Consider the following 15,520-nt stretch of genomic DNA (forward strand, 5'->3'; position numbering starts at 1 on the left):
GTCAGGGACAGGCAATTCCCTCTCTCCTGTGTCTCCATGTCTCTCAGACAGCTTGAGAATGCTTTTCTGCTGGGGAGAGGACTGAGAAGGCTTCCAAAGAGCTGAGCTCTGGAGCCTGCTGCCTGTCCTGAGGCTCAGGCTAAGAGCCCAGGAGCTGAGAGGTACCAGCTGCCACAAAAGGCCACAGCTCTTCAGCTGGGCTCCTCTGCACTGCTGGGGGGAGCAGAGCCCTGTGGCTCAGCAGGAGGTGAGAGCCCTTGGTCAGGCACTGGAGAAGAGGAAAGGCCACCCTGGCTTTCCTGCATTCCTCCTGCTGCTGACCACAGGGCTGAGAGCTGGGCCCACAGCTGCTCTCCCTGCAGCCCTGCTCTGAGCTGTGGAGCACTGCCCTGAGCTCCCTGGAGCCCAGTGTGGGCAGGCAGGACCTCAGCATCCTTCACTTTCCCCTTTGCATCCCACCAGACCTCCTCTGCTGCCTGCACAGCTCTGAGAGCCTGAGGCCTTGGAAACCTTTCCCAGCTCTGAGGTTTTTGGCAGCAGGTTTTGTTTCTCTCCTGTCCCAGCCTGGCAGGGAAGCTCTCTCCTTTGGGGCAGGAACTGCCTCAGCCTCTTGCCTGTTGTTTACAGCTGAGGGAGGCTGGCTCCTGGGAGGAGCTGCTGTGGTGTGGCTCAGGGAGAGGTGCCAGCCTCCCCCCCCGAGCTCTGTGCCCCCTCACTGCCCTGTGGCACCAGTGGCAGGTGCAGCTCTACCAACGCAGCTCCTGAGCCAGCTGGGGCTGGGGAAGCCATTTCTGCTCTCTCCTGCCTGCTCCCTCTGCCAGCAGGATCCTGTCCCTGGAGGCACCCAGGAGCACAGCCAAGGAATTCTTTCCTCTAAGAGAAAGTCCAGGCAGGGATCCATCTGAGGCTCAGGAGAGAGCAAATGCTTTGCCTCTCACACACTCCCAGCCTGCTGCCTTCTCTGCCAGGGTCTCCTTTGCTGCCACAGCAGCCAGGGCTGCAGTGACTGCCCTGCAGCCAGGCTGGGGGGGACAGTGTGGGGCAGGAGGGGGGCTGAGAGCAGGGCAGCAGCCTGGGAGCTCACAGGAAGGGATGGGGGCTGGGGCTGGGGCAGGGGCTGGGGCAGGAGCTGGGGCTGGGGCTGGGGCTGGGGCTGGAGCTGGGGCTGGGGCTGGAACTGGGGCTGGAGCTGGGGCTGGGGCTGGGGCTGGAGCTGGGGCTGGGGCTGGGGCTGGAGCTGGGGCTGGGGCTGGGGCTGGAGCTGGGGCTGGAACTGGGGCTGGGGCTGGGGCTGGGGCTGGGGCTGGAGCTGGATGGAGAATGCAGGAGGAAGTATCAGTGAGTCTCACATGGCCCTGGGCCTGGTCCCTGTCCCAGGCTCAGCTGAGCAGCAGCAGCTTCCTCTGCCTGAGCCCCGGAGCTGCTGCCCCCTGCCCAGGGCCTCTCCTGCTGCAGGCAGCTGTGCTGCTGAGCCTGAAGGGCTCCTGGGGAGAGTCTGAGCTCACATCCTCCTGCTTGATGCCTCTCAGAGAGCTCCAGTGCAGCCACTGGAGAATGCAGAGCAGACCAAATCTGCCTCAGTCTGCAGCAGCTCCTTTGTCATGGTGCAGGCTGCACTGCTGGGTGGCTCTGCAGCATCTTCTGCCCTCTGCATGCTGCAGGGAGCAGTGAGCAGCCCAGGGGGTGGCAGCTGGGGACTGCAGGTGAAGCAAGGGGACCTCAGCCCTCTGGGGGAGAAGCTGCATGCAGTGCTGTGACTTTCCTGCTGGCTGAGCAGAGGACAGGGGGAGAGCTCCTCCGGTGATCACCCAAAGCTCTCACACCTGCCCTTGGAGCCACTGCCCTGGGCTCCAGAGAGCTCCCAGGGCTGGCTGCAGCCAGGGCCAGGGGCTCACAGCATCAGAGAGTCACTAAGGTTGGAAAGGAGCTCTGAGACCAGGTCCAACCTTCTGCCCAACAGCTCCATGGGCACTGCACCCTGTCCTGAAGTGCCACAGCTCCAGGGGTGGGAGCTCCACCACCTCCCTGGGCAGCCTGTGCCAATCCCTGAGCGCTCTTGCAGCAAAGCATTGGTCCTGATCTCCACCCTCCCCCTCCCCTGGGGCAGCTTGAGGCCATTTCCTCTTCTCCTGTTGTTAGGTGCTTGGGAGAGGAGGTTGTAGAGAGCAGGGAGGCCTCCCCCCAGGCTCTTGAGGCTAACCAACCCCAGCTGCCTCAGCTGCTCCTCCCCAGCCCTGTGCTCCAGATCCCTCTCCAGCTTTGTTGCCCTTCCCTGTGCCCAGCCCTCGGTGTCCTTCTTACACTGCAGTGCCCCCAGCCTGGGGGGCCCCGGGTGCAGGGCAAGCCTGCAGAGCCCAGGGCTCTGTGCTGGGAGCAGGGAAGGAGGCAGCAGTGCCCGTGGGAGCTGTGCCCAGGGCAGGCAGGATGGGGCCCAGCACCTCCTGCAGCAGCCTGTGGGAGCAGGCTGGGGATGTGCCACTGCCTGCCTGCCTCCTCCAGCCTGGAGAGGTGCCCTGGGGCCCTGTGCTCAGCCCAGGCTGTGGGATGGAATTGCTCACCTGGGAAAACGCTGGGAAGTCTGAGCCCTTTGAGGCCAGGTTGGAGCCCAGGCTGTGCCACCCCAGCGACGCTGCCAGCTGCTTACACAACCAGCCCTCTGCAGCTGGCACCAGCAGGTCCTCCAGCATGGCAGCAGTGAGCTGGGCTGCCCCTGAGCTGCTCAGGGGAGGAACCAGCCCCGCAGGAGCCAGGGCTGGGATTGTCCCACGAGCTCTCCCAAGCAGGGCTGGCAACAGGGGCTGGCACTAGGGGCTGGCATTAGGGGCTGGCACTAGAGGCTGGCATTAGAGGCTGGCACTAGGGGCTGGCATTAGAGGCTGGCACTAGGGGCTGGCACTAGGGGTTGGCATTAGGGGCTGGTACTAGAGGCTGGCACTAGGGGCTGGCATTAGAGGCTGGCACTAGGGGCTGGCACTAGGGGCTGGCATTAGGGGCTGGCACTAGGGGCTGGCACTAGGGGCTGGCATTAGGGGCTGGCACTAGGGGCTGGCATTAGAGGCTGGCACTAGGGGCTGGCACTAGGGGCTGGCATTAAGGGCTGGCACTAGGGGCTGGCATTAGAGGCTGGCACTAGGGGCTGGCACTAGGGGCTGGCACTAGGGGCTGGCATTAGGGGCTGGTACTAGGGGCTGGCACTAGGGGCTGGCATTAGAGGCTGGCACTAGGGGCTGGCACTAGGGGCTGGCATTAGAGGCTGGCACTAGGGGCTGGCACTAGGGGTTGGCATTAGGGGCTGGCATTAGGGGCTGGCATTAGGGGCTGGTACTAGGGGCTGGCACTAGGAGCTGGCACTAGGGGCTGGCACTAGGGGCTGGCACTAGGGGCTGGCATTAGGGGCTGGTACTAGGAGCTGGCACTAGGGGCTGGCAACAGGGGCTGGTACTAGGGGCTGGCATTAGAGGCTGGCATTAGGGGCTGGCATTAGAGGCTGCTATTTGTCAGGGCTTTGCTCAAGCATCTCCCATGGCTTGTTCATTCCTTCTGCCTGCTGCAGCTGGGTTCCTCCTCCAGCAGAAGCCTTCCTCTGCTCCCCACAGCTCCTGGGCCCAGCCTCACCTGGTCACTGAACCCTCCAAAGCCTGCCCCTGGCTCTTGCTAACCATTTCTCTGCCCCCTGCAGCCTCTTCTGCTCCTGGGGCTGGCTTTGGGTAGGTCTGGTCCTGGGCTTTGCCCTCCTGTGCTAAAGGCTTCGAGGCACAGCTTGTGGTTTGAAGACAAAGTGCCCCTAGGAGCTGGTGTGGGTGAAGAATGGCCCTGCCCTGGCAGGATGTGATCCCTGGAGGGGGATCAGGCTGCTGGCATTAGCAGGCTGCTTCTGCCAGGGTCCATGTGGTGGCTGAGCTCCTGACAGCTGCCTTGCCTTGGGTCAGGGAAGCCAGGAAGGTGCCACTGTGGCTGTGTCCTGCCCCATGTGGGACCCCTCCACGGGAGGAATCACCTTCCAGGGGCACTGCCCCTGCCTGGCAGGGACCTTCTGCCCCCCTGCCCCTGCCTGGCAGGGACCTTCTGCCCCCCTGCCCCTGCCCAGTGTGCTGCACTGCCAGCCACGGCCCTCAGTGCTGCTGAAAGTGTCTGAAATGCACAAGCAGCAGGAAAAAACCCACCACAGCCCCCAGCTTCCTCTGCCCACAGACCCCCCCAGCACCCACACAGCACCCCCCCAGCACCCCCAGCGCCCCCAGCACCCCTGCCTGGGGCTGCCCCAGTGGGCTGTGCCCAGCCAAATTGTGCTGCTGGTGCCGAGTGTCCAGGGCTCCCAGCCAAGCCTGAGTCACACTGAGGAGAAAGTGGCTGGCAGGAGAGGCCCTGGCAGGAGAGGCCCTGGCAGGAGAGGCCCTGGCAGGAGAGGCCCTGGCATGTCTGCAGGTGGAACCAGGCTTGTGCATATTCCTGCTGCTCACTGAGGTGAGTGCTCTGCCCCAGGAGGGGAGGGAGGTGCAGGAAGGGAAAAGGCTTCGCTGCTGAGGAGCCCCTGGGCTGCATCCTCCTCCATGGAGGCTCTGCTGTGCTGCTGAGGCTCCTGCTGCCTGCCCCAGCCCCAGGCTGCCAGGGGAGCTGGCAAGAGGCTGCTGGAGAAAGTCTGCTGCCTGCTGCAGGGCTGGGCTGGCCCTTGCACCACCCCATCTGTGGCCACCGAGGTCTTCTCCACGCTGAGCTGCATCCCTGTGGAGGGAGCAGGCTTTGGGCTGGAGTTTGCCAGCAGCTGCTCGTGCTTGGCCTGATGGGGTTGGCAACACTGCTGAGCTCCAGGGGGGGCTTGGAAGCTGCTTGGTGGCAGCACAGTGAATCCACAGGGCAGGGGGGGTCCTGGTGTCCCCCTTCCCAGCCCGGGGAGCAGCCCAGTGGAGGCCTTCCCTGCTGGGCTGTGCAGCTCCACGCTGGGCTGTGCTGGGACTTGCCCTGCAGCCGCCCTGACGCCAGGCTGGTGGTGACCAGCAGCAGCCAACCACCTCCTGAAGCCAAGAGTCTGAGGTTCTCAGCTCTGCAGAGTGTCCTGGGGCTGAGCTGTGCCTCGTGGGGAGTGGTGGCAGCTGTGGGCTTGCAGCAGCAGAGCTGCAGGGAGGAAGGGTCAGGGAGGGCTCCAGGGGGCTTCTGGCTCTGAGCCCTGCCCAGGCAGGCTGGGGGCAGCACGGGGCAGGGAGGGACTGGAGCTGGAGGGGGAAGCTCAGCTGCTCTGGATGGGCACAGGAGGAGCTCAGCCCTTGGCTGGGGTGGCTGGAGCACAGCTCCTGTCTCAGCTGAGAGTGGCAGGAGAAAAACTCTTCCACAGGCGGTGGGATGAGGCTGCCCAGGAGGTGAGTGTCCTTCTGAGCTTGCTCCTGCAGCAGCCAGCCTGCATCTGCCCCCAGCAGCCCAGCTCCTGCCCCCATCGATGGCCCTGGGGCACTGTGCCCAGAGCAGGAGGCTGCCTTAGCTTCCCTCCAGCACCCTGGGGAGCAGGAGGCGCCCAGCAGCCCATTGCTGCCCTTGTGCAACAGCCTCTAGCGATGCCAGGACCAGAGCTGGGCACAGTGCTCCTCTGGGGTAGCTCTGGACCCCCTGGGGCAGGGCAGGATGGGTTTGCTCAGTGGCAGATAAGAGGTCACAGAGGCCTGGAGGCGCTGAGGCTTGGGCAGATGGCTTGGGGAGGTGGCTGGTGAAGGGCAGAGCCTCCCCACTGCCCGTGGCTCTTTTTCAGTTGTGGCTTGGAACTGCTTGGGGATTTTGATCCCAACATGTCAGTTAGTTAGGGAACTCCTCGCAGTGCCCCTGTCCCACTGCAGCTCTGGCACTGCCACGTCCCTGAAAAAGCTCAGGTCCATCCCTTCAGCACCAACAGCCCCGGGGGGCTGCTGCCAGCCTCCCTGCTCCAGCTCCCTGGGGCCAGGACTGGGGAAGAAGGAGTTAAAGGCTTTGCACTGGAGGAGCAGCCCAGCTGCCTGCAGAGGCTTAGATCCCACTCTGCCCTCACCAGGGGCTGGTGGCTGCAGAGAGCCGGCTCCAAATTCCAAGGCCACTTTCCAGAGCGAGGGCAAAATGCCTCCAGCTGCCCCGAGCCAGCCTCTGGGAGCAGCAGGACCAGGGCTCCGCGGGGCCAGGCAGGGGGGAGGCTGTTCCTGCAGCTTTGGGGTCCATGAGCAGATGTCCAGGCTGGACACTCCTGGTGCTGGGCACTGCTGGGGCGAGGAGGCAGTGCCCATCCGCGGGCAGGTGGCTGGGCAGGGCAGGGCTGCCGGCACCACTGCGGCGCTCAGCCTGCGCTGGGCGGGACTGGGGAGTACTGGAAGCGAGGCCGCGGAGGAGTGGACTGCTGGAGCTGGGACAGAGGCAGAGCAGAGCACAGGGCTGGATGTGGCTGAGGTGGGTGCCTACCTTCCTCCCAACTCCTCCTTCTTCAGCTCCAGTCCGTGGGTAAGCACTGCCCGGCTGGGCGAGCGATGCTCGGTGCAGCTCCATCCCTCTGGGCACAAGCAGGAGGGGGCGCGGGGCAGGGGCACCCCGGAGGGCTGGGTTTGGGAGGTGAGAGGTTGAGCTGTGCCCAGGCTGAGCCTCACCACGGCCCACGCAGCCGAGGGGGCTGCATCCCAGCTTGGGGCATCGCATCCTCAGGGAGCTGCCGGTGGCAGGGGGTGAGGAGCAGAAGCAGCCTGAGACATCCTGCTCCGGACTCGGCTCCCCAGCAGCATTCCCACACCGTCCTGCCGGGGCCGTGGGCTCCGGCCGAGGACAGAACCGATGGCTGGTGCTGTTTCAGCGCGGCTCTTCCTGCCCCTCTCGCAGAGCCCTCTCCCAGCACCGGCAAGAGCTCCGCTGGCTCCCAGGGCTGCAGGCGACCGAGCGGCAGCTCCGGCAGCATGCTGCAGAACGAGGTCCTGCTGTGCTTCGCCTTCTACAGCACCGTCCTGATCGTGAAGATGTTCGTTGTTGCCATCATCACGGGACAAGTGAGGCTCAGAAAGAAGGTAAGAGCCGCTTTCCTTTTCCTTCTTCTCCCTTTCTGTGTGGTTTTTGGTTTTCTCCCCCCTCCCCCTGGGTTTCTGTGGTTTCTCTTTCTTCTTTTACTCCTCCAAAGGGCCAGCAAAGTTTTCCTGCAGCAAGCTGAGTTTCCCTTGAGCTGAATTGAAAGCAAAACATGTTTGGGAGCCGCAGCAGATAAATATCTCACTTCTCTCGGGCTCTTTGTGTTTGTTTCTGCCATCTGCAGCCTGATGTTTATGCTTTCTGACTCCCAATCTAAACAGCAGGCTGGGATCCAACTTGCCACGCAGGTGAACTGCCTCTGCAAAGAGGCTGCTTGCAGCTCAGTTACTGCGTCTGGGAGGGGGGAAAGGGGAGGAAAAGAGGTTCGAGAAGAGATCTTTGCAGCAGGACTTTGTCACTTGCAGTGGAGCAGAAAGCTTTGGAGCTCTCAGGGGCTGGGTGCCTGTGAACTCCCCAGGAGGGCAGAGAGCCGTGGGGAATGCAAACACGAGGTGGAGGAAATGGTTCCTGGGCACAGGGGGAAGTCCAGGGAGCTCTGGCTGCTGGCAGGAGCTGGGGGCAGCTGGACCTCTATCACCCACAGCCTAAACTGAACTCGGGGCAGAGCTCAGCAAGAGCTGTTTTGAAGTACTTGATGGATTCCCAGCTGCATCAGGGGAGCAGGAGGGAGCTTGCTGCCCTCAGCTCAAACACTGAGGGTGATCCCCGTGCTGCAGTGGCACTGGAGCTGCTGATTTGGCTGCTCCCCTGAGGATGCTGCAGCCCTGGGGCACTCTGGGCTTGGTAATGACTGAAGACAGCAGCAGGGTCCTGTGCAGGCTGCAGAGGGAAGCTGCTGCCTGTCCCCCGGGAGCAGCCTCTGAGCAGAGCTGGGGAGCTCCTGTAAATCACTTTTGTTTGTAACTTTATTAGGTCAGGCTCTGATTTCCTGGGGGCTGGCTGCAGTCACAGTGCCACTGCCACAGAGGCAGCCAGGGAGTGCTCCTCCTCGCCGGGGGGAACCAACCAGGGCTGTCCTCTGGGTGCCACATCCGGTGCCTGCCAGCTCTGTGCCAGCACCGATCCTGCCTGGGGGCTGCCAAAGTTAAATGGTTTCCCTGGGAGCAGTGGACTGGGAGCAGGCTGGGATCAGCCCCTGCTGTGGGACCGGCGCAGGGGGCAGGCTTAGGCTCTCTCAGAGAGAGGGAAAACCCCTGAGGGGGTGCAGGGCTTGACCCCCAGGCACAGGCAGGGGCAGCTCTGTTGGTGAAGGGTGGAGAGAAAGTGGGGCAGGAAGAGACCCCCACCCCTCCCCCCTGCTCTTAAAGCTGAGGAGCAGAGCTCCTGCCGAGCCCAGCTCAGTGGCCGCCTGTGGGGCTGTCTCCTGCAGGCCTTTGCCAACCCCGAGGATGCTCTGCGCAACGGGGGGCTGCAGTTCTGCCGCCAGGACCCCGCCGTGGAGCGCTGCCGCAGGTGGGTACCGCGGGGCAGCCCTGGCGGCTGCAGGGCCGGGAAGGGCTCCTGGATGAAGCAGGGGATGCCTGGAGCTGGGCTGTGGTGCTCTGCACGCCAGAGCAGCTTAATCTTTAACAGGAGCACGGTGCCAGGGCAGGGCTGGGGGTTAGCAGCAATTTCCGTGCTGCAGGAGCGGTCAGGGACTGGCACAGGCTGCCCGGGGGGGTGGTGGAGTCCCTGTCCCTGGAGGGGGTCAGGAAACCTGTGGCCATGGCGCCTGGGGGCAGGGTTTAGTGGCCATGGTGGTGTCAGGCTGAAGGTTGGAATCCCAGGGCTGGGTCCAGCAGCTGACTCCACACAGACTCATTCCTAGATGCTCAGAGTCCTGCAAGCCCCCAAGGCCTTGTCCCATGCTCACACCCAAAGGCTCCTTGTGCCCTGCCCTGGCACAGACCCCAGACCTCCCCAGACCCCTGCACAGCTGGGGCAGGAAGCTGTGTGCCTGGTCCCAGTGCTGTGTGCAGCTGCCCTCTTTGGAGGGCTGGAAAGAGCCTGCACTTGGTCTGCCTCCTATAGCCCTCTCCCATGGGGCTCACAGTGTCTGAGAGGTTAACCAAGGGGAGATTCATCCCCAGGCTCGGTTTGCAGCCCCCCCTACCCAGAGGAGGTGCCCCTCATGCTGGGCTGAGTCACTGGGGACGTGCAGGGAAGGGGCTGGAGCTGTGCCTGGCTGTCACTGAGCCCTCAGCGACCAGCTCTGCTGCTCACCTCCCACCTCCCACTGCCTGCAAGGTCTGCTCCAAAAACCACCCAGTGCCACCTAATCCCCAGGCTTCCAGGGGGAGGAGGATGACAAATGAGCTGCTTCCTTCCTAGGAAAAAGAAAATAGTAGTGCCCATAATCTTCCTTCCTCCTCCTCCTCCTCCTCCTGCTGTGGTTAGTCAGAAAGTGAATTTCCATAGCAGTAAAGAACTGGAGCTGCAGCCAAGACCTGGGGGGGCTGGGGTCTGACTTGGGCAATTTCAGCACAAGGAGCTGGTCCTGGCTGGCTGTCCACAGCCCTGGGCAGGGCAGGGGAAGCCTGAGGTGCTGCCCTCAGCAAGGCTGGGCTTGGGGTTTATGCTCAGGCGCTGCCAGGAGGGGAGCAGAGCCAGGGGCAGGCTGTGGGGTCTGGGCAGGGCAGGGCAGGGCAGGCAGGGCAGGGAGGTTCCCCCCTCGCCTCCCAGAGGGGTCCCTGGCCACAGCTCAGCTCTGGAACCACAAGTGGCTTTTTTTCCCCCTTCCTCCTCCCTGTTCTCCTGTTTGCCCTCCCAGCCCTGCTGAACCCCCAGGCCCCAGAGGCTCTTGGGCTGAGGCTGTTGCAGGACAGGGGGAGGGGGGGGGCGGGCAGCTGCCCTGTCCCAGCACTGCTGACCACAAAGCAAGGTCCTCATCCCCATGGCCCCAGGAGGGGTTTGTGGTGGTGCCCACAGAGCTGATGCTGGCTTGGGATGGCAGATGGGGCCCTGGGCTGGGGGCTGTGAGCAGCAAGCCTGTGCTTGTGCCTGGGAAGGGTTGGCTCTGCTCGGGGACTGTCTGGCCAGGAGGAGCTTCCTGCACCTCCCCTCCATGCTGTCGGTTTGGCAGGGGATGCAGCTCCTCCCTCTGCAGGCTCCCACCCCCACCGAGCCCTCCTGGCACGGCTGCTCCAGCAGCAGAAGCTGCACCAGCTTGGGGCTCTCACAGCTCCCTGGGCTCTCTGCTTCGCTTCGCTGAAGGGCTCCAACCCTCGAGCTGTCAGCTGCCGGGGGGAGAGCGAGCTTCAGGCGTGCAGCACCCCCAGGGGCAGGCCCGGGGCTGGGATCCTGCTGCCTGCGGGGGGTGGGCACGGAAGGGATGGGCGGCAGCAGGGCAGCCTGGTGGGGAGCAGCAACCTCATCTCCCTCCCAGGGCACACCGGAATGACATGGAGAACATCTTCCCCTTCCTCTTCCTGGGAGCCATCTACTCCCTGCTGGATCCCAGCCCCGCGGTGGCCAGGATGCACTTCCTCATCTTCTGCCTGGGGCGCATCGTCCACACCGTCGCCTACCTGCTGCAGCTGAGGGCCCCCACACGCTCCCTGGCATACAGCCTGGCACAGCTGCCCTGCTTCTCCATGGCTCTGCAGATCCTCCTTGCCACCACCCCCTACTGGTAATGCCCACTGAGCCCCCACCCTCCCAACCCCCTCCTCCTGGTTCCCCCAGCTGGGCTGGGTGTTGCCTGGGAGTGTGCAGCAGTGTGTGTGGGCACGGGGGCTGTGCCCCGGGGATGCCACCTGTGCCAGCCTTGGCAACGTCCCTGTGCCAGCCTTGGCAACGTCCCTGTGCTGTGGAAATTGGGCAGGGGAGCTGCCAAAGGGGCACACCTCACCACGGGACAGGAAGGGGATGCAGAGGCAGCTTGGGCTCGGTCCTGCCGAGGGTGGGAGGGGGAAAGCAGCTGGACTGCCCCTCCGGGAGGGGCTTCGCTGGAGGCAGGAAGCTTCTCTGGCCAGTTTGGAGCTGGAAAGGGGAAGCTGTGCCCTTGGTCATGAATAGCCTTTGGGTCAGGAAGGGGAAATCATGAGGGTCCCACCAGCCTCTTGGCCAGCAGATGTGGGCTAGAAACCAGCCCCCTGCTCCTGTGCAGCTCCGGGGGTCAGTGGGGAGGGGGCTCCCTGAGCTTCCCTCTCCCACGAGGGGGTCAGGAGGCAGATGCCCATCAGGCACCTGGAAGCTGAAACCTCAGGGGTGATGTGACAGCTACCCCAGGGCTCAGTGCCCCTGGCCCCCGGGAGCAGGCCTCACCCCTCGGGAGCAGCCCCCATGGGCACCCCGCGGGCAGCGCTCGGCAGCTCCCGGCCAGCCGCAGCTCTCCCTGCTCCTGGCAGGGTGCAGAAAGGACATCCCTGGAGCAGCCAGCAGGAATCCCTGGCCCCCTCCACGGGGAGCCAGACACAAAGCTCTGGGATTTGTGGGGAGCCCGGGGTGCCCACACCAAGCAGGGTTTGCAGGCAGAGCTCTCTCCAAGGCTGGGACCTGCCTTCACCTGCTGCTGAAGCCTGAGAAGGCTCCCAGCCAGCAGCCTGGATCTCTGCCCCGTGCCAGCCTTTCCCTGGCTGCAGGATGGTTGCTGCTACCTGGGGAATGTGCCCTGGCTGCTCTGGGAGGTTTCTTTCAGCTGTTTCCTGCTGTCTGCTGTGTGGCCTGGCTGAGCTGGTGGCTCTCAGCTGCCCCTGGGAGAACGCTGCTGCTCCGTGGCACTGCCTGAGGTCTTCTGTTGGAGAGGAGAGGCTGGGACCAGGGTATGGCAGGATGCCAAACCCTCATGAGCTCCTCTGCCACACTGCTGCCCCAAAGTGCCAGGGGCTGATCCAGGCAGGAGCAGCACCCAGTGGAGCTCCCCTACAGAGGAGAAGGCAGGAGGAAGGTTCTGCTGCTCTCTCTGCCCCGAGGACAACACAAGAGTTCCACCAGGACCAAAGAAGGAAACCAGGATGGACAGAAAACAAATTCCCCTTCCAGCTGTCCCAAGCACCAAAGCTGCTCCCTTAACCCCTTGGAGATGCTCTTGCTGAGACCTCACTGAGCTCCTGTGTGCACAAAGCAGGGGCTGAAACACCAGCCCTGAGCACTTGCCCAGCAGCCTCCGCACCAGGAGCTCCTGAGCTCAGTGCAGAGGTGGCCTTGGGCTGAGCTGTGGGGTGAGGTTTGGAGCAAAGAGCTCTGCTCTGCCATGGGCAGGGAGGGCAGGGCTGCAGCTCCACTGCTTTGGCCACTTCTGCTGAGCTCAGCAGATGCCTGGGCCGTGCACAGCCCTCCTCACACGGAGCACAAGTTCTCCAGCCCCTGTACGTGTCCCTGCTGCTGCTCCTGCAGCCTGGTGGCAGGAAGCAAACACTCCCAATAAAAACAAATCCTTCTGCTCTGATCCATCCTTCCTTCGGGAGCAGCAGAAGCAGCTGGGGAGCAGCTGGCTCCAGCCCCAGGGGGATGGATCCCCAGCTGCTGGGGGCTTTGCTACCCCCCGCCCCCAGCAGAGCCTGGAGCCCCCCTGGCCCCAGCACTCACCTGCCCCTGCAGAGGCAGCTCTCTCCCAGGTGTGTGTCATTGGTGCTGATCCTTTAAATGCAGCCAAGCTGGAGCTTGCTGGGTAGCCCTGCTCAGTTTCACCTTCCTGGAGGAGCAGGTTGCTCCAAAGCTCGGTGCTCACCCAACCCTGCTCCCCCCAAGAGCAGGCTGGTGGTGTGAGGTGCTTGGTCCCAGCGAGTTCCCTTCCCACCCTGCCGGTGCCTGAGCCCTGGAGGGCAGCAGGAGCAGCGCAGGTAGGATGTGGTTGCTCTCAGGTCTCTGCTCAGCCCTTGCAAAGCTGCTGCTGGCCTTTGCCAAGCTCAGCAGCCCTCTCCTGGCTGCAGGCTGCTGGGAACTGGACATTTTCTTGGGCTTTCTGCTGTTTTCTTTAGCTGCTGGTGCCTGGGAGGTGCTGCCCCAGCAGTGCCTGTCTTGAGATGGACTCAATGACTCCACTGGGTAGGTTTTAATTACTCTTTTTTTCCTCTCCCTTGTGCTTTTTGCTTTCAAATGGGAAAGGCAGAGGCTCTGCAAGACGGACTCTCCCCAGTGTGCGTTGCTGTGGTTAGACATGGAGCTCAGGCTGAAATTTTTGGCTTGGAAAGGAAGAAATAGGGCAGCAGAACCCCCACCCCCAGGCCCCCAGAGCTCCTTCAGCCTCTCCTCGGCAGCCTGTTTGGTGCCTGGGGCTGGTGCCCTGCTCAGGGGAGCTGAGGTTACAGGCAGAGCTCTGCTTGCTGCGTTTGTATCCGACAGAAACCCCAAGCAGCCCTGCTGCAGTGGCTGCGGGGGAAGGCTTGGGAACGTGAACTCTCCTGGCTCCACACAAACAAACAGAGAAAGCCCCCAGGGCAGGCTTGGGAGAGGCCAAACCATTGTGCTGCTTCGGAAGCGCCGCGGAGCTCCGTGGGAGGCAGGATGGACCCTGCTCAGCACAACCCCAGCGGCGCTCTGCCAGCACCCAGGGGGTGGGGAGCTGCTGGCTCTGCCCTGGGCACAGCCCCTGGTGTCTGTGTGACTGAGGAGCCGAAGCATCCCCTGCCTGCTCCCGAACCGTATCCCGAGGCTCCCACCTCTGGCACTGGTGTGGGGGAAGGCTGTGCCCAGGGTCTCCGCCAGCTGCAGGTGAGTGTGGCTGCTGGGTGTCTCTGCCAGGCTGTGGGGTTTGGGGTGTGTTGTATGTGCCAACAGCTTGGCATTCACCCCAGGCTCCAGCCTGAGATGGCAGCAGTGTGGAAGCCACCTGGGGCTGCAGAGCCCTGGGCTTTGAGGCTCAGGTATCTGGATGTGGTTCACATCACCAGGGGCTGTCCCCTGCCTGCTGAGCACAAGGTGCCTGGGGGTGAGGGACCAGCAAGTGGAGACCCAGCACAAGCCACTTGCCCACGCAGGCTTCCCCAACCAGCTCAGCCCCAGGGCCCCTCACATTCCCAGGTCTCTCCTCTTCGTCCAGGCCTTCCCTCCTGGAGGGTCTGGGACCAAGATCTCCCTTGGGCACTCTCCTGTGGCACAGGTTCCCTCCATCGGGAGAGCCTTTGGCCATCCCAGAGGTTTGTCCCCTCTGTCCCTGCCCCTCTGTGCCGGGGTCAGGTTGGCACAAGGAGAACTTGATCCACCGGGGCCCTTCTGCCCGGTTCCGGAGCTGAGCTGCGAGGTGTCCTCTGCTCGTGGCGTGGGTGCCAGCCCCAGGGCGGCAGAGGGTCCCCGTCCCGGGGGGGGGGGGGCCGCGGTCTGCGCTGCGCGGGGCTGCAGCACCCTCGTGTGGCTGCGGGCACCCTGCGGCGGCTCTGGCCCTGCTCCTGCCCCTCCTGGGCTGCTCCTGGGGCGTGGGCCGAGGAGGAGGCTCAGGTCCCCTCCTGTGCCCACCAGCACAGGAGCAGGGGGTGCTCTGCGTCGCCCCTGGCCGTACTCGCTCCGTGCCTGCCCGCAAGGTCCCTTCCTGCTTTGTAGCCCCCACCTCAAAGGAACTTTCGTCCCTTTCTCCTTCCCACATTGTCAGCGACCCTCACACCCCCAGCAGGCAGCCACCACCCAGCTTCTCGAAGGCTTCTCTGCCACCTTGGGCTGCTTCCTTGGGTTGGAAGGGAGCAGCAGTGAGCAGAACAGCAGCGGCAGGGAGCAGAGGCTCCCCAGAGCCTGGGGTGACCACGGCAGCCCCGGGACAGCTCCACTGCTGGCAGAGGGCTAGCAGGAGGGTCCCTGCCCATGGCAGTGGCGCTGGGACTCGATGGCCTTTAAGGTTCTTTCCATCCCGAACCATTTGATCCTGCGTCGCTCTCCTCTCCGTGTTTCTGCAGCTCGCAGGGGGCGTCGGCAGGACTCGGAGGGGCTCTGGACCTTCCTGTGGCCGCCAGAGGGAGAAGGGCTCAGGAGGATGCTCCGACTGCTCCACGTGCGATCCGCTCAGGACTGGGGTAACCGGGCTGGCATCCCCGCGGGTGATGTTCCTGCAACCCTTCCCCAGCTGGGGCGGCGGTGCCCCGAGCCCAGCTCTCCTGCAGACACCGTTTGGTGATGTGTGCCCGCGACCGCTTCCTGGGAGGGAAAATCCCCCTGCTGGACGGGGAGGAGAGGTAGCACAGCGCCTCGGAGCTCCTCTTCCTTGCCAGCCTTCCCCCTGGCACGTCCCTCCCCTGCGGGCTGCAGACCCTGCCAGGGGAGCTGCAGCTCTCCACACTTCTCTGTCTCCTGGCTTGCAGACCAGCAGCTCCTGGGAGCTGGCAGACCCCTGGCAGAGACCTTCTGCTCTGGTGGGAGTTGAGCTGAAGCTGGGACAGTCCAGGCAGGAAATAAGTGACATACTTCCAGCAGCTAGCAGCCACGAGTCGCTGGAGGAATCTGCCCCAGGATCTGCAGGCAGGGGGCTGGGACTCGATGATCTCTGGGGGTCCTTTCCAACCCCCAGCATCCCAGGATGTTGCCTTGGGGGGAAGCTGCCAGCTGCCACCAACATGCCAGGTGAAGGTGGGCAGGCCATGGCCCCCTCCCCTTG

At 63.8% G+C, this 15,520-nt stretch overlaps 1 protein-coding gene across 2 annotated transcripts; it reads left to right on the forward strand.

Annotated features, from left to right (window-relative positions):
* Positions 1-6,127: 6,127 nt before the first annotated feature.
* On the forward strand, positions 6,128-12,388 carry PTGES (prostaglandin E synthase). 2 transcript variants are annotated; one of them, XM_068156018.1, is made up of 4 exons: positions 6,128-6,450; positions 6,820-7,001; positions 8,390-8,472; positions 10,385-12,388. In XM_068156018.1, exons 2-4 carry the CDS (start codon positions 6,894-6,896, stop codon positions 10,632-10,634), a joined length of 441 nt encoding a protein of 146 aa, XP_068012119.1. In that variant the 5' UTR covers positions 6,128-6,450; positions 6,820-6,893; the 3' UTR covers positions 10,635-12,388. The 2 variants fall into 2 exon arrangements, with proteins under 2 accessions (XP_068012119.1, XP_068012120.1); XM_068156019.1 differs by having other exon boundaries at positions 6,128-6,399.
* The last annotated feature ends 3,132 nt before the right edge of the window (positions 12,389-15,520 follow it).

Source organism: Melanerpes formicivorus, unplaced genomic scaffold (assembly GCF_026170545.1).
Source record: "Melanerpes formicivorus ecotype bairdi unplaced genomic scaffold, bMelFor1.0.p_v2 SCAF_33, whole genome shotgun sequence".
In the NCBI taxonomy this organism is placed as follows: Eukaryota; Metazoa; Chordata; class Aves; order Piciformes; family Picidae; genus Melanerpes; species Melanerpes formicivorus.

Excerpts from the sequence above, each read along its gene's own strand:
- PTGES (XM_068156018.1), top strand. The coding sequence starts at position 6,894 with ATGCTGCAGAACGAGGTCCTGCTGTGCTTCGCCTTCTACAGCACCGTC. Across the intron at positions 7,002-8,389 it reads AAGTGAGGCTCAGAAAGAAG|GCCTTTGCCAACCCCGAGGA; the intron begins GTAAGAGCCGCT and ends TGTCTCCTGCAG. Across the intron at positions 8,473-10,384 it reads GCCGTGGAGCGCTGCCGCAG|GGCACACCGGAATGACATGG; the intron begins GTGGGTACCGCG and ends TCTCCCTCCCAG.